At 36.0% G+C, this 18,160-nt stretch overlaps 1 protein-coding gene across 7 annotated transcripts; it reads left to right on the top strand.

Moving 5' to 3' along the window:
• Positions 1–404: 404 nt before the first annotated feature.
• Positions 405–17,856, top strand: LOC127843114 (PACRG-like protein). 7 transcript variants are annotated; one of them, XR_008032099.1, is made up of 10 exons: positions 470–565; positions 4,272–4,469; positions 6,351–6,418; positions 7,475–7,565; positions 8,719–8,853; positions 12,365–12,472; positions 12,868–12,948; positions 14,582–14,671; positions 15,094–16,838; positions 17,552–17,856. XR_008032099.1 is itself a non-coding variant. In XM_052372934.1 (9 exons), exons 2-8 carry the CDS (start codon positions 4,320–4,322, stop codon positions 14,636–14,638), a joined length of 690 nt encoding a protein of 229 aa, XP_052228894.1. In that variant the 5' UTR covers positions 405–565; positions 4,266–4,319; the 3' UTR covers positions 14,639–14,671; positions 15,094–17,856. The 7 variants fall into 7 exon arrangements, 6 of the variants coding, with proteins under 6 accessions (XP_052228894.1, XP_052228893.1, XP_052228895.1 ...); XM_052372934.1 differs by having other exon boundaries at positions 405–565; positions 4,266–4,469; positions 15,094–17,856; XM_052372933.1 differs by having other exon boundaries at positions 15,094–17,856.
• The last annotated feature ends 304 nt before the right edge of the window (positions 17,857–18,160 follow it).

Raw genomic sequence — 18,160 nt, forward strand, 5'->3', positions numbered from 1 at the left:
GGTGTTTAGGAGCAAGATACTCACAGTTTTTTTTTAGAGGACATACAATTTAAGCAACAATATCTTTCACCTAGTTGCCAAGGTAACAGTGTGTATGTAAGTGCATTGAACTCTTGGGAGATTGTTTCACCAGTATCCAAACTTTATTATCCAACACTTTAATGTGTATACTGCATGTACCGCATATATTTACAAACATGTTAACAAAACTTACGAAATGAAAGGCTACAAAGCCCAAACAACTAGTTTGAAAATTTACTAAAAGCATAACTATGAACATGATGAACAAAAGCAGCTTTTTAATCCATACACAGTGTCGTCTAGTTTACGATGTTGTTTACATACCATTCTTATATTATAAAGTGATTGCCATTGTATAATCATAGCTGGCAAATTGATTATTAAAGACAGTAAAATATTGTGTAAGCCAAAATTAGTGTAATGCAGATCTGTGCAAAGAAACCGTTTGGGTGTGAGGCCTGCTTGACTGAAAGAATGTTATCTCCCCTTAGAGTTCTTCATATATAAACATTTCAGAGAGCTTGTTGACAGCTAGAGTAGAAAGGTAAATGAAATATTGTAATACTTGTATGACGGAATTTTCTTAAGTGAGAAATGTCTATGTATAAATCACTTAATGTATATATAGCTAGATTGAGTGTGGCACGTAGAGAACAACCCCACCGTTGATTGAACACGAAATTGTACCAATGCAACGTAAGGACTATAAATTCCAATAAAAAAGTGAAACTCCAGGCTCCAGCTGCTGGAGCAGTATTGCATTCTCATTATATAATATTAGTTGGTCCTTTATTTAAGGCTAGTGGCCAATTAGTTGCAATAATTCAACTCTCAGCTTTATAACCCAATGGGTTGCTGAGAGTTGCAATGCACTCTCTCTTGTCCATGGGTGCAAAATGTTATCAACAATGCAAAGGTTAAGGAACACTTAAACTCCAAGCAACTGCAATAACTTATTAAAGTTTACCTGTCTAAACCACAAACTCATCCAAATAGTACCATTAAAGCAAGAAATAGTTGCTTTTTATTGACTTAGTTTTTCTTTCTTACGCTGTATCCGCCATATTGGAAAATTGACCCAATATTGGTCAGGTCGCAGTACACCAATATTTTGCACGTCGGGTTATGTGATGGAGCCTATTAAAGTCGATAACAATGTGGTATTCGATACAGAATACACTGTTTCAAATTTAAACATAAAAATGTCAGCGAGAAAAGTGTGTTGAAACATCGTCGTGTTTTTATAGGGTGTATGCAAAGGATAACATCCGTAGGTTGCCATTCAGGTAAATTTAACATGTTTATGAAGTTTATTCATTTTTTTCCTCAATTTGTCTCGAACAACTCCTGTTTAGTGAAGCGCACGGATTCCGTGCGCTGAACTGCACCCATGTTTAAGAAGGGGTGCATATGGACTCCCAGAGCCGCCATAGCAAAAAAGGGAGTCCGTTTATATGGACTAGTGACCAATTGCCAAAACAGCACAATACAAAACAACATAAACACATACAAGAATAAAGCTGGTGTCACTGCCTTGGAAGGGTCAATGCAAAGCATTGGGGGTTTAAATCGGTTTTATAGCACTCAACCTCACACTTGGCCCAGCAATATTCAATATACATATACATGTAAATAAAATTTAACCTCCTAGCATTGCAACTCAAACAATAATAAAAGGGAATTAAAACCAGAGCAACAGAGTTCCAACTTCTTGAGGAATGATGAAATGAAATTACAAACAAGTGACAACTACATCCCTTCTTTTTTTAAAAAGATTTAAGAATATAGCATCATAGACTAATTCCGGGACATTGAGCTAAATTTTCCGGGACTTTTGCCAATTTTCCTGTACATGGACATAAATAAAGACATATATGAATTTTTGGTACGCATTTTTCTCATCGTAAATTGCTAAGTTCTAAAGCCTATCCAAAACACACTTGATCTATGAAAGTCAATTAAACATTACTACTATCGTTACTAGATACAAGCCACGTGTTTTTCGTGTTGGAAAAGGGCACCAAAATGCTTTTGTGTACATGTCACATCATCTGCAGGAAACGCATGGATGAATCTGTTGGACGTTTTGACATGGCAAATGCAATTCAAATTCATTTTAGATGCTTAATTTTTGTAATCATCTTCTTAATCGGTTTAATGTGCGAACATAACCTGCTTTTAATTTTTTACTCAATGTCAGCGATGTTGGACTTCAGATGTGTGAACAACTCCTTTGCCCTTATACAGCAGGAAATTATAATGTAGTATATTAAAGCTTATTAACAACCACATTAAACAATACCGCCTTTTTGGTTTGACTGCGAATGTGAGACAATCAATATGATAACAGGAGCCCTGTTAATTGATCGATTTTGACACATAGCGTAGTCACCTATTTGGGTAGGCATTGCCATGGAGACGCTGCGGATTAGTGGGAACACAGATTTGAGGTGCAATTAAGCCTAAGATAAGGTACATGTAAATATGGATTTTGTAAAATACGGGACATTTTACAGATTTCTGGGACTGCGGGACACGTTCTTCATTTCGAGGACAATCCCGAACAATCCGGGGTGTATGGCGTGTATGAAAAACTTGTGAAATCTTAGATGTTCTTGTGACATATCCTTTTGTGAATGAGATATTAATTGTGATATATGAATTTAGAAAATGGTCTCATAGTTAAATTGTGTTGCTAGTACCATAACACAGTTAGATGGCTTAAGTTATCTAAAAAAAAATACATTGCTTAATTAAATTACGTTGAGTAAAATGACATTTTTGAAAAATTAAGCCATTTCAATTTAAAAATATAATTGATTTCACCTGTAAAATTGTATCTGTTTACCAGTAACTAAAAAGGAATGTGTTTTGGTAATTAAAATGAGACACAAATGTAAGTTCTACATAAAGGAAAATAAACGAAGACATCAGTCTCATATATGTCTGCTGTTGACAAAGCATGTTTGCTGTCGGCCAGCCTGATTTGGTGTAGAACAAGACATTCCATTTGCGCCATTAAGGCTTTCACAATGTGAATTTTCTTAAAATCATGTTTTTCCACTTTTTCCACTTTTTCCCAATCAGCCCAGCACTGGCACTGCTCCCAATTGGGCAAACAGCTGCCTGAAATCAAGTGTTTACCATTGTTACTAGTGTGTGTTTACTTGTGTCATGTCAAATGCTCAAATCCAACATGTTGAAGGCCTTCTAACTGTTGTTATGAAATTCATTAAATCTTAATCATTTTCAAGCATAAATGCATTTAAACAGCTCAGCAATATTTCATTAGAAAATTTGGTCTTGAACAGTAGTTGGTCCTTCATTTAGCGATAAAAGTTGAATTTAGTGCTTCTATGTTGGACCTTATCAAAATGATGAATGTATGTCATAACATTTTAAGTTAATCAAAGTTAATGAAGTCAAAAGAAGCATAAGCACTAATCTAGATTATATTATATAGCCGGGTGATACCATCTATCAGTGTATTAGACTTTTGTGCTCCAATGTAAACTTATTTAATTAGTAAATCAATGAAACTTAATCAGTTTGTTCATTATACCCCCACAAACGAAGTTTAGGGGGGTAAATAGGAGTGAGCTTGTCTGTCGGTCGGTGTTTTTGCCGGTCGGTCGGTCCGTATTATTGTCATTATAATACTCGCTTTATATATCACCGCTATTTCTTTAATTAGGGGGCACTTCTCCGGGTCATCAATTCTGACAGGGGGGCAGTTCTCCGCCCCTTATTAATCAGCAGGGGGGCAGTTCTCCGCCCTATACAAAAACAGTGAGGGGGCAGTTCTCCGCCCAGTGAAAAATCTTTGGGGGGGCAGTTCTCCGGGGGGGCACTTCTCCTAGAGCCGTCCGCTCTATATTAAGTTGTTTTCATCCAATCTTCACCAATCTTGGTCAGATGTTGTATCTAGATGATGTCTCGGTCAAGTTCGAATATGGGTCATGCCGGGTCAAAAACTAGGTCACGGTGAGTTTTTAACATTGAGCATGGTGTCTGCTGTTATTTGTGAAGACAACATGCAAAATATTGTGTCAATGCGGCATGTTGGGGTATTAGTCACGTCTATGAAAAAGCTCTTTTTTTTTCTCTTTTTATGATGAAACCAGTGTTTTTAATTTTTAGCGTGTTTGGGATGACATTATAACATGGAACCCACTGGTACACACGTCAGTAATCGAAGGAGATGTGTGATGAGACAGATGTATTTGATATTATATATATTTGAGTTCCAGGTCATGATGTAAATTCACAGTTACACTCATCTCTCAACCTCAAGTGGAATGTCGAGTGTACGAACAGGTGCCAAGCCATCATCAGGCAGAGGAGGGCAGGCATTGGCCAAAGGATCTGGCCCTGTGGCCAAGGGTTCAGAATTACAGGAAAGGGCCAGCAAACCTTCGGATAGACTGAATCCCAAGACTGTTGATCCAGTATGACATAACAATAAAAACAACATGAGACCTAAAAATAATATTTGGAATAGATTAACCATACATGCCATACGTCCCGATCTCGGCGGGACAGTCCCGCTTTTGGGCCCTTTGTCCCGCCGTCCCGCCATGAGACGATTTGTCCCGACATTCGTAAAAAACGATGTAAGGTGTATAGGTTCCCAATAATATTCGCTATTCAAGCTCTGTTTCGCTAACACTTAACACCGCTAATCCCTTTATTGCCCCCCAATTAACAATCCGATTCTACTTATCGTGTGTACCAGTGTTGTTTATGACACCTTATCAGCGATTTATCGGCTAATTATTTATTTCATCAGGCATTCACACCATGGTGGTCTTCCAGATAGTGGTCGCTTATTGCTATCGATAGTTTTATAATATTGAAATAAATGTTGAAAATGTGTTTATTTTGTATTTGTTTGAAACGGTTTACAAAACAAAAATTGTTTTGTAAAATTAACGCTACGTCATAAATGAGTCTTTTACATTCAATGTTTAGTTCCAATATAGCGGGATATTCCGAAGGTGCAATATACCAAAATCGCAACAAACAGTCCAATAAGTGATACCCATCCTGTCTAGTGTAATTGTAATAAAAACAACGAGGTGCTATGCATGACAGTTTGACCCTACTCTAATTAAGCTAAATACAACGAGGTGCTATGCATGACAGTTTGACCCTACTCCAATTAAGCCGCGGAAATTGACAAGTAACAAACTGCGCATGGACACATGCTTAAAAAAACATCGCAACAAACAGTAAAAGAGTTACCCATCTTGTCTTGTGTTATTTTAATAAAAACAACGTGTTGTTATTCATGACAGTTTGACACTACCCCAATACAGCGCCTGACAATTCACAATTCAGTTTAATCTGTGTATATAGGAAGAAAACAAAATACGGAAATGTGTACGGCCGCGCATTCCGTGTGTAACTGATGTTTTTATGAAAAAGAAAAAAAACTGATGTAACTGTTCGGTAGATAGTGTACTGTAACCCGTACTTTCAGTCAATTGGATAGCCTCCCCTGCGTTAATGTTTGCCATTGAAATTAATATAATGAGTATTGTTGTCGTAATGTTCTAGATTTTGTACTCTTAAACAGATGAATATTATCTTCGTTGTTTGCTATTGTCTTATTTAATAAAACTGTTATTGTTATGTTTTAGATTTCATGCTTCATATCAGATGTTTTATGTCTTGAATAAAAGTATCAAGAGTTTTTGTTAGTACTATACTGACTATAGTAAAGGTGGAATGATAGATCGTTTTAGGTGTCCTGCTTTTTGGTCAAATGTCCCGACAATTTTTTATGGAATGTCCCGCTTTGGACCTAAGAAATTATGGCATGTATGGATTAACACTGCTTCTAAACATAATGTAAATGTAATAATAGACCAAAACATAGCAATATTTACCGAATTCAAAGTAAAAAATAATAATGAAAAGCATTGAATTATAAATTCTCATGAATATCGTATGCACAATTCCAAAGTTTCTGTTTGAATTGTTGTGACCCCTGCTGTTTTCATGGGATTATGTTTGTTTAAATAGGTTTCCCCAGAGTTTGATGGTTTTCTGTGTTTAACCATATGTAAGTTGGTTAGTGATAGGGGTTTTTGAAAAATTTGAGCACACAGATGGAGTCCCTGGAGTAAATATTCCTATTCAACATTTATGATATCTTTTATTCACACACAAAAGGGCAACAGAAAAAAATGTGTTTAAAAATCTGAATGTAAATTCATTTATGCTCAGATACCGTATTGCTATGAATTATTGCATGGAATAATGACATACAAACAGAACATTTTAAAGTAATCTATATAATTATGTCATACAATGTTTCCTTTCAGTTTAGTAGCTCCACTAAAAATCAGTCAGCATTTGCAGCTATTTATTCCAATGGTGGAATACCATGCAGGTAACTGATTTCTTTATTTTCCTGCCTTTTCACAAAATTATCACACTATCCCTGTTCTGACATCCTGTGGCTAGTGAAATGTAAATTGTGTTTGGGCCAGCAGTATTTTTGGAATTTGTAAAGTGATACTACTCTGGATGTTGGAAATAACTATGTCTTTATGATGACTCAAGTTAGTTTATTCAAACAATTAAGGTGAATACTACTTTTTATTATAGAAATTTAAGTATGGCCTGATTATCAAAAATGTGAAGATATAATATTAAAAGTAAGAGTTTCTTATTCTTTGGTAATTTTTTTTTATTCGTTTTCATATCTTTTTGTTATTCAATCAGAATTATGATATTCAAATTGAAATCCTATATTAATAGTTCACAACAACCATTACATCAACAGTAGTCATTTTTAATTCTTAACCTTTATACAAGAACTATATGCCCGTAGATAATTATGTTTTGCAAAAATTATTTTCCCTTATTTACATGATTATACAAGAAAGTTCAACAAACTATTATGATGTTCCTTTAGTTACTATCATTAATGCCAAGAAATATTCTTACTTCAAAATAATTTTTATTTGTGTGACAATAATTTTAATTGATTTAGTGGGTGGACATGAGTTTGGTCATGATTGTATTAGACTAAAATTGGCTTAGTGGCTTGAAACAATTGTAGCAGTAATTCAGTCCCGCTTATTCATTTACTGTCACTATAAACAGTTGACAAGTTAATTTGCATGAAATAACTACGGCTGTTACCCTTTTTCCATATATTGCTGACATGAATTACAAACCAATTGGCAACTGACTGACTTTTTATCACACAAAATCAGAAAACCACTGAAAAAACTGTCCAGGAAATTGTCTTTTTTGTAAGTAATGAAATTTCATACCAATTATCGCTTATGATCGATTATTGTTCCTGTCAATTCCACTTTTTCTTAGATAAATAAGATTTCACAGTAGGTGTAAAATGATGAATCTAAATGTTAAGACTCCAACTAGCTTTTATAACAATAGACAAATGGTGACCGTCTGTTTGTTGTATCTTTTTCAGACTTGTACATGGTTCAGTGAAACACAAGCTAGCTTGGAACACCCCACCGGAACAAGTTGCCTTTGACCCTGTCCTGGTAACACTTGCTGAGGTACAAACCAATTAGAATAAATTAAGTCGCATTCTGAGAAAACTGGGCATATTGCTTGTGCATAAAATGTCGTCCCAGATTAGCCTGTGCAGTACGCACAGGCTAATCAGGGACAACACTTTCCGCCTTAACAAGATTTGTGGTAAGAAGGGACTTCCTTTAAGAAAAATACCATTAAAGCGGTAAGTGTCGTCCCTGATTAGCCTGTGCGGACTGCACAGGCTAATCTGGGACGACACTTTACGCACACGCATTATGCCCAGTTTTCTCAGAACACGCCACAATTGATGGTTGACAGTTTTCCTCCTCATGATTATTCCCATGAAATGAACAAGAAGGTTATTCTGGATTTACCATGGACATCTGCCTGATTGTCTGTCCTTAAATACCATTATATTAAAACTACATGTGATTATACAAATATTATTGGTATTGCCATTTAAATATAGTTGTCTTTGTCCACAGCGCAACCATTATTTAAGTACATTACAAATTGTCACCATTGTACACTGTACCATTCCTTGTTTTATAAACACATTCTAGGGTGCATTGTTACTAATATACAATTTTCAATTACCGGGGTAAACAAAAGACATCTTTGATTACCAGCACTTTCACAGGTTCTTAATACACTTTGAGACTTTTCTATTGCAGCACTTTACAAACTTGAATATCTCAGTTATCAGTTTAGATTTTATTAAATTTTACATGCGATTATATTACTACATTCTTAGCAAGCTCATGATAAAATCATTCATCGGTGACGATCGGAAGCTTTAGCACTTGGGGTATGTATAGTTCACCTTTTTGCACGCGGAAATAGTATTCTCCAATAAAGTATCCAAGTGTATATCAGTAGCATACAATTATTGATTATAAACATGTCAGTTTTTAAACAGAAAAATTCAGTCAAATCTTAACCCTTTCTCACTTAGAAGCAAAGTGAAAATGGCTATATGCAACCAGCATACAACCAGAACAGCCTGCTCATTACATTATAATTTGAAATACAGCCTTTAAAACTTGACTTTAGTTAGAAAGGTTTTAAATATATTTGGATTTTCTAAGGGACAACAAATTCGTCAAAGTGTATATCTGAGTGTTACATGTTGTAAGATCCCTGAAAAACAGGACCTAATTTCTGTGACTTCAGGGCCTTTGTGAGACGATACATCCATACATGTTCGTGGCAAGGACGGGTTTCAAAGAGATGCTGGAGGTTCCCAACTGTGATGGCCAGGTGGTGCCTTTGCTGCCTAGGCTGACTGTAGCCATCAGAAACGCTCTGGTAAGACTGCACTGTTGCGTTAAGTTACGAATTTTTCAATCAAATTCTTCGTAAATTGTGAACTTGTTGTTTACTGTATTTGATGTTTTTCAGGTAACCTTAAGCGACATTATACGATTTTGTCAAATATTCATCTATTTATATAAAATGTGTAAAACACTTATTAAACATATATTTCATTATAAATTAAAATAAAGGTTAAGATGAACATGTGTTGAAAAATGCGAAATAAGGCAGATATTTGATTTTGAAATCGAAAATGTCTGTTCAGTCGAATTCGCCAGCATGTAAATCATGCATGTACAATGTGAATCAATATTTAGTTCAGCGGTTCATTTTAAATTCCTGCAACGATATCTATTCATACGACACACGAACACTAACTAAAAAGACGAATGCTTAGGTTATTGTAGGAAAATATGTACGAAATATCTTCGTCACAATCGGCTCGGGGCGCTAATTTGTCTTTGCTGCATTTTATGAATTTTGTCTTCAATGTATAATTTTCTTTCCTATTTTGTGTTATTGTAACATATTTTTAGCCGGATTTTTTTCGAAAAAATCTCGGCTTATAGATTGATGTTGTCGGGCGGGCGGGGGGGCGGGCAGGCGGCGTGCTCGAAAATGTTAAAGTTCTTATTTCATGGTATAACTTTGGTATGCTTGGACCTAGAGTCTTCAAACTTGACATGAAGGTTGGCCAGGATTAACAGATGACCACTGGTCATTTCAAGGTCATTCATTTGAAGGTCAAGGTCACTGTGACCTTCAATATAAAAAATGTTAAAGTTGTTATAACTTTGGTATGCTTGGACCTAGAGTCTTGAAACTTGACATGAAGGTTGGCCATAACTAGTTAGTAACCACTGGTCATTTCAAGGTCATTCATTTGAAGGTCAAGGTCACTGTGACCTTGAATGTAAAAATGTTAAAGTTCTTATTTCATGGTATAACTTTGGTATGCTTGGACCTAGAGTCTTCAAACTTGACATGAAGGTTGGCCAGGATTAACAGATGACCACTGGTCATTTCAAGGTCATTCATTTGAAGGTCAAGGTCACTGTGACCTTCAATATAAAAAATGTTAAAGTTGTTATAACTTTGGTATGCTTGGACCTAGAGTCTTGAAACTTGACATGAAGGTTGGCCATAACTAGTTAGTAACCACTGGTCATTTCAAGGTCATTCATTTGAAGGTCAAGGTCACTGTGACCTTGAATGTAAAAATGTTAAAGTTCTTATTTCATGGTATAACTTTGGTATGCTTGGACCTAGAGTCTTCAAACTTGACATGAAGGTTGGCCAGGATTAACAGATGACCACTGGTCATTTCAAGGTCATTCATTTGAAGGTGAAGGTCACTGTGACCTTCAATATAAAAATGTTAAAGTTGTTATAACTTTGGTATGCTTGGACCTAGAGTCTTGAAACTTGACATGAAGGTTGGCCAGAACTAGTAAGTAACCACTGGACATTTCAAGGTCATTCATTTGAAGGTCAAGGTCACTGTGACCTTGAATGTAAAAATGTTAAAGTTGTTATAACTTTGGTATGCTTGGACCTAGAGTCTTGAAACTTGACATGAAGGTTGGCCAGAACTAGTAAGTAACCACTGGACATTTCAAGGTCATTCATTTGAAGGTCAAGGTCACTGTGACCTTGAATGTAAAAATGTTAAAGTTCTTATTTCATGTTATAACTTTGGTATGCTTGTACCTAGAGTCTTCAAACTTGAAATAAAGATTGGCCAGTACTAGAAGATGACCACTGGTCATTTCAATGTCATTCATTTGAAGGTCAAGGTCACTGTGACCTTAAATGTTAAAATGTTAAAATTGTTATAACTTTGGTATGCTTGGACATAGAGTCTTCAAACTTGACATGAAGGTTTGCAAGCACACTTAGATGACCACTGGTCATTTCAAGGTCATTCATTCTAAGGCCTAATTGTCAATTCAAGTTCATATTTGTGACCTTAAATGTTATTGTTGTTCATGTATATGCATGCATTCAAAACATAACACAAGGTTTGCTCATGCCTTGAAAAGTACTTACATTTCATTTTGACCTTTGAACAATATTTCAGTAATTTAAGTATTGCATTGACAAAAACACGAAAGGTACTTTCCTGTCATTTAAATCAAAAATCCGGCTTCAATGCGGTCATCTCCGACCGCGGAACTCTTGTATCAATTTATTACAATTTAGCACATATAAAAACTTGTATAATCTCGCTTTAAGAAACGCTCTTGTCAGACTGCAGGCTTGTGTGTATTTACAGATAACAGATTGCAAATGTATTGTTTAATTCATTAATTATTATTATGTTTGTTTTTTTGTTTTTTTTCGAGTACCGTAACTTATGACTGATAATATCTTGTTACAAGACCCAAATGATTCCCAAGTTGAATCACTTAACTCTTTTCCACTCAGAAGCAAAGTGACAATGGCTATGTGCAAACAGCATAAAACCAGAACAGTCTTGAATAACTCGCAGTTTGTTCAGGTTTTATGCTGTTTGCAGCTCATCAGTATCTAAGAGTCCAAAATGAAGCCTTTAAAACACGAATTAAGTAAGAAAGGTCTTAAATTAATTTAACTTTCTGAGGGATTACAAATGCGTCAAAATACGTATCTAAGTGGTAAAGGGTTAAAGAAAAAATCTTGCAGGAGTTGATTTTCAAATAACGTGGTTACAATTATTGGCATGATGAAAGGAATGTCATGCACAAGAAATGGGTCACCACGTCTATGGTCAATGTCTCAAATTAAGGTTACAACTTTTTATAAGTAGATACAAGCATACTGAGTAGTGAAACCAATTCCCTATGGGTAGAAGGTCAAGGTCAAAATGTAAGGTCAAAGGTGTTTTTTTACTGATGATTGTAATATCTTTGTGACAATGGCACTCTTATGTGCAATGCATTTGTAAGTTAAACTGTTCATGGACCATCAACCGCGATTGATGAAAAAAGAAAAGTTCTGAAATACCGTATATTTTAACAATTATTAGTTTATATTAATTAAAATATCACGACTGGTATTTACATAACTTTACTTTCAGTAAATTCTGTCATAAAATTTTGCGATGCGAAATCGATTGTACAACGCCAAAATAGTTGACATAACGATATACACACTATAAATAACTCAAGTAGAGTAATCATTTTATATATAAAATGTATACAATTCACTACGCATGCACAATTTGCATTCCTGGGTTTACCACGTGACGATGATGATCAATCTACATGAGCTATTTATAGTTAACAGGTAGTTACCTGGTACCTGTACCCAGAAAAATTAATTACCTAATATACTGAAAATATGAAAACTTAACAACTTTACTTTTTTCAAATAATATATATACCAGATGTGATATTTTAATAAATATAACCTAATTATTGTAAAAAATACGATATTATAGAACTTTTATTTTTTAATCAATCACTGTTGACTGTTGCTTTAAGACCTTTGAGAAATACAAGCCCTTGCTTGTGCTGTTGTGCAGGGTGCGAGGGATAGCAGTGTGGTGCTTGTGGGACTGGAGGCTCTCATACAGCTCAGTGAGGTAGTGGGACCTGCACTCAACCCACACCTCAACAAACTTCTGGTCCCGGTAAGTAAATTTTCTGTTATGTGAGGCGTTTTAAGATAAATGTGGAATGTTGTGGAACCTGAGCCTTATGGACAAATGTCTTGCGCCTGCACTGGACACCTGTATTTCTGAACATCACAATGACAAACCATCACTTGGTAACTTTAAGAATGGATTGGGGAAAAAAGACATTTCAATTGGGAATATGACAAATATAATTCTATAAAATCAGCCCAAAAAAACTGATTTTTATTTTGACAAGTTTCTTTGATTCCTTTAATATAATATGAAATTATTAATGATTGATTTCTTCATGTCATTATTCTGCTAACTACATGTATTCATGGTTTACATGTTCATGCTAATTATATGATAATTTACCTCTATTGTATGATTTTTTTTTGTTCATGATGCAGGTAGCAAAAGGCATGATGGACAAAAAGTTGAAGGAAAAGGTGGTGGAGACCTTGCAAGTTGTTGAAAAGAATGGCGGCAGGGTGTGTAATTATACGATTAATTGATGACCTAAACAAGCTAAATATATACACCGTTAGCTTTCTGTTATCCTTTTCAGATTTTATGTCAAAGGTTAATGCTCCACTTTCATCTGATTATTCTTATTTTTGTTACCATAGTTATCCCCACGCTTTTTGAAAAAAAGGTGGGGATATTGTGGTGATCTCCGCCGTCCGTCCGTCTGTCCGTCCGTCTGTCCGTCCGTCTGTCCGTCCGTCCTGGCCACTATCTCCTCCTACACTAAAAGCACTAGAACCTTGAAATTTACACACATGGTAGCTATGAGCATATGTGCGACCCTGCACTATTTGGAATTTTGATCTGACCCCTGGGTCAAAAGTTATAGGGGTTGGGGTGGGGCCGCGTCAGAAATTATCACTCATTTTTTTAGGTTATTTTACATTTACTTCTTTATTTCTACACCGATTCACTTCAAATTGATACTGGACCTCACCTATGACAATACGGTCAATCTCAACCATGCATGGCCCCATTCCCAACCCTGGGGCGCCCCGCCCACATAGGCCACACCCACCAAAAATTTCCATTTACTATAATTTTTTCATTTCTACACGGATTCACTTCAAATTGATACTGAACTTTTGTTATGACATTAGGGTCAATCTCAACTATGCATGGCCCCAATCCCAACCCTGGGGCGCCCGCCCACATAGGCCACACCCACCAAAAAATTCCATTTACTATAATTTTTTCATTTCTACACGGATTCACTTCAAATTGATACTGAACTTCTCTTATGACATTAGGGTCAATCTCAACTATGCATGGCCCCATAACCAACCCTGGGGCCCCGCCCACATAGACCACACCCACCCAAAATTGCCTTTACTATAATTTCTTCATTTCTACACCGATTCACTTCAAATTGATATTGAACTTCTCTTATGACAATACAGTCAATCTCAACTATGCATGGCCCCATTACCAACCCTGGGGCGCCCCGCCCACATAGACCACACCCACCCAAAATTGCCTTTTACTATAATTTCTTCATTTCTACACCGATTCACTTCAAATTGATACTGAACCTCTCTTATGACAATACGGTCAATCTCAACTATGCATGGCCCCATTACCAACCCTGGGGCGCCCTGCCCACATATGTCACACCCACCCAAAATTGCCTTTTACTATAACTTCTTCATTTCTACACCAATTCACTTCTAATTGATGATGAACTTCTCTTATGACAATACGGTCAATCTCAGCTATGCATGGCCCCATTACCAACCCTGGGGCACACCTAGGTCAAACATTCGGCGTGGGGATACGCGTCGGCCTCTGCCGCGCCATTTCTAGTTTATCGTTTAATTAACACTTTGGAAAACTGTAAACTTTGCAAATTAACATTTGATTCTAAATTTGTAAGGTATATTTGCTTTTTGTTTTTTTATGAATTTGTGCACTAAAGTGTTCATTTCAAAAGTTGGTGGAAAAATCAAACTGAAATAGACCTATATTTTTTATGGTTAAGTATACATTACAATTCAATACCTCTTACATCTTTATATAATTATGCATTAACGTCTTTTAAACTTTGTGTAGAAACTGTTTTTGTTTATAAAACAATGGAGAGTATCGTTTTCTTTTCAGGACTGTTTGCCACTGATCAAGTCTAAGATACCAACATATTCGTCCATATTTACCTGAGCTTTACCGATTGGTGACCATGGAAAATTCCTGGTAAAATTCTTTGATATTTTATTGATCCCTTTGCAATACTCAAATTTCAGGTAGAATGGTTGTTACATTTGCTAATGAACATTTGTAAAAATTTTAGTAGAATAATTATTAAATGTTCACTTTAAATACTGCATAGATGTCAGTGCTAATGACAGTATATCTATAAATAGATGACTGAAAAAAACTCACATACACTTTCTGGCATTTTTATCTATAGTTAATTCTTATTCCACACCAATATTTTTGTTCAATGTAACAACATGACCACTACATTTGAACATTGTGTATTACACATTTTGCTTTAGAGTTTTTCCTTAACTTTTGGTTAGGATACAATCCTCTGATTTTGTTTGGATTTTATTTTTATTTCACCAGAATTTTCCCTGAGGATGTATTGCCACATGTTACTTCCTGTTTTGCAGACCACGTGACTTCCCCAACTGCAGTTCAGCCTGTGACTTGCCATTCAAGCGTATCAATCTGGTCAGAGGCCTCATTTCTACTACATATTACCTGCAGATTAAGGAGTCAATCTTCAGTGTTCGTTGTTATTTGTTCTGACAATCTCTCATCTTATTCCTTTGTTTTCCTATTTTTTGGAAAGATATCTTTTATTTTGAAAAACCACCTATATTTTACTTTGTTTTTGAAATGTTTCTTTAATTTTTGCCAAAATTACTCACACATCTAAAGTTTGTTCATTAACAACATTTCAAGAAGCATTTCTTGCTAGATTTGCTTGCATCAAACTCATATTCATGTTGGTTCAATAATCAAGTTTTCAAAGCCTAATTAAAGTCCAGCATCTGTCTAACGATACAAGTTCAACTTAAATGAGGAACGTTTCATTTATGCAACAAATCTAACGCCATCATGAACATTATTGACTAGCATTAAAACGTACTACATGTATTATGATTTCGAAAAGTGGAAACACTTTGTCAAAAAGAAATAAGTTTCAATGTAAATGAATACAAAACTTTTAAGAAATTCCTATCTTGTTTGAAAAAGAGCTCAAAACTCAAATAATTAGCTGGAAAAAATCCAACAATTTCCAATATTTTCGTCAAAACCTGCTTAATAGCATGCATTTAGTTACATGCACTTGTTTATAATGCGCACGTATTCCAAAGTCATCATCAGTTTATCTACTAACATTATGATAGCTTTCCAAAAAGATTTGCTGTTAAACTTCCCAATATAATCAACCATTTGAAAGAAGTTCTATTCTAGAAAACAGCATTATGCAATGTATTGTATGGCATCCTCAATTCAATTGCAAAACTGTAAGATTATGTTTAAATTCAATTTTGTTCGTATATCATCATCAGCCATGAAAAAAACTCTGCCACTGTGATGCACATTTATTAATTTGTAAACTTAAGTTTGTTGCTAACTTGTCGATAAACCACAATTTCTTGATAAGTATTTTTAATATTGTCTGCCTGCAATTTTTATGCCCCCCTTCGAAGAAGAGGGGGTATATTGCTTTGCACATGTCAGTCGGTCTGTCGGTCGGTCCATCCACCAGGTGGTTTCCGGATGATTACTCAAGAACGCTTAAGCCTAGGATCATGAAACTTCATAGGTACATTGATCGTGACTCGCAGATGACCCCTATTGATTTTGAGGTCACTAGGTCAAAGGTCAAGGTCACGGTGACCCGAAAAAGTAAAATGGTTTCCGGATGATAACTCAAGATTGCTTAGGCCTAAGATCATGAAATTTGAAAGGTAGATTGATCATGACTCGCAGATGACCTCTATTGATTTTCAGGTCACTAGGTCAAAGGTCAAGGTCACAGTGATTCGAAATATAAAATGGTTTCCGAATGATAACTCAAGAACTCTTAGGCCTAGGATCATGAAACTTGATAGGTAGATTGATCATGACTCGCAGATGACCCCTATTGATTTTCAGGTCACTAGGTCAAAGGTCAAGGTCACAGTGACCCGAAATAGTAAAATGGTTTTCGGATGATAACTCAAGAACGCTTATGCCTAGGATCATGAAACTTCGTAGGTAAATTGATAATGGCTGGCAGGTGACCCCTATTGATTTTCGGGTCACTAGGTCAAAGGTCAAGGTCACGGTGACCCGAAATAGTAAAATGGTTTCCGGATGATAACTCAAGAACGCTCATGCCTAGGATCATGAAACTTCATAGGTACATTGATCATGACTCGCAGATGACCCCTATTAATTTTGAGGTCACTAGGTCAAAGGTCAAGGTCACGGTGACCCGAAATAGTAAAATGGTTTCCGGATGATAACTCAAGAACGCTTATGCCTAGGATCATGAGACATGATAGGTAGATTGATCATGACTCGCAGATGACCCCTATTGATTTTCAGATCACTATATCAAAGGTCACGTTGACCTGAAATAGTAAAATGGTTTCCGGATGATAACTCAAGAACGCTTATGGCTACGATCATGAAACTTCATAGGTACATTGATCATGACTCGCAGATGACCCCTATTGATTTTGAGGTCACTAGGTCAAAGGTCAAGGTGACCTGATATAGTAAAATGGTTTCCAGATGATAACTCAAGAACGCTTATGCCTAGGATCATGAAACTTCATAGGTAAATTGATCATGACTCGCAGATGACCCCTATCGATTTTGAAATCACTAGGTCAAAGGTCAATTTCACGGTGACCCGAAATAGTAAAATGGTTTCCGGATGATAACTGAAGAACGCTTATTCCTAGGATCATGAAACTTGATAGGTAGATTGATCATGACTCGAAGATGACCCCTATTGATTTTCAGGTCACTTGGTCAAAGGTCAAGGTCACAGTGACCCGAAATAGTAAAATGGTTACCGGATGATAACTCAAGAACGCTTATGGCTAGGATCATGAAACTTCATAGGTACATTGATCATGACTGGCAGATGACCCCTATTGATTTTCAGGTCACTAGGTCAAAGGTCAAGGTCACAGTGACAAAAAACATATTCACACAGTGGCTGTCACTACAACGGAGAGCCCATATGGGGGGCATGCATGTTTTACAAACAGCCCTTGTTTTTTTAAAGTGTGTGTCAGTAATTGTGAAGGTGATGGAATATCGTTGAGTTGGATTTCCTTGGATGTCGCTTTGTAACAACACTTTTTGTAGGTACATTTTGTTAAACTATCTGTATTTGTCATTTTGTTATTAAATTTAACAGTATTTCTTTTGTTTGTTTTTTTCAAAGAGAATAGATGTGGAATCACAAGCTGTGGCATGGCACTCACAGCCAAACCAACATGGCTTACACTTAAATAACCTTTGCCATGGATTTTATGGAAGGGGCATAAAGAAAAACAAAGTCACCATTCAAGCCCCCCCCCCCCCCCCTCCCTTGCGAACGCTTCCGCAAACGAGGCACAGTGATAATGTTGTTATAATGTGTTTAATAATCAATATATTGTTGAATCAACTATCAACTGGCTTGAATAAGTTTTTACAAACACCCAGCTTTATAAGCCAACAATT

The sequence above is a fragment of the Dreissena polymorpha genome, chromosome 8, assembly GCF_020536995.1.
Source record: "Dreissena polymorpha isolate Duluth1 chromosome 8, UMN_Dpol_1.0, whole genome shotgun sequence".
NCBI classification, from domain to species: Eukaryota; Metazoa; Mollusca; class Bivalvia; order Myida; family Dreissenidae; genus Dreissena; species Dreissena polymorpha.

Excerpts from the sequence above, each read along its gene's own strand:
- LOC127843114 (XM_052372934.1), top strand. The coding sequence starts at position 4,320 with ATGTCGAGTGTACGAACAGGTGCCAAGCCATCATCAGGCAGAGGAGGG. Across the intron at positions 6,419-7,474 it reads AATGGTGGAATACCATGCAG|ACTTGTACATGGTTCAGTGA; the intron begins GTAACTGATTTC and ends TATCTTTTTCAG. Across the intron at positions 7,566-8,718 it reads TCCTGGTAACACTTGCTGAG|GGCCTTTGTGAGACGATACA; the intron begins GTACAAACCAAT and ends CTGTGACTTCAG.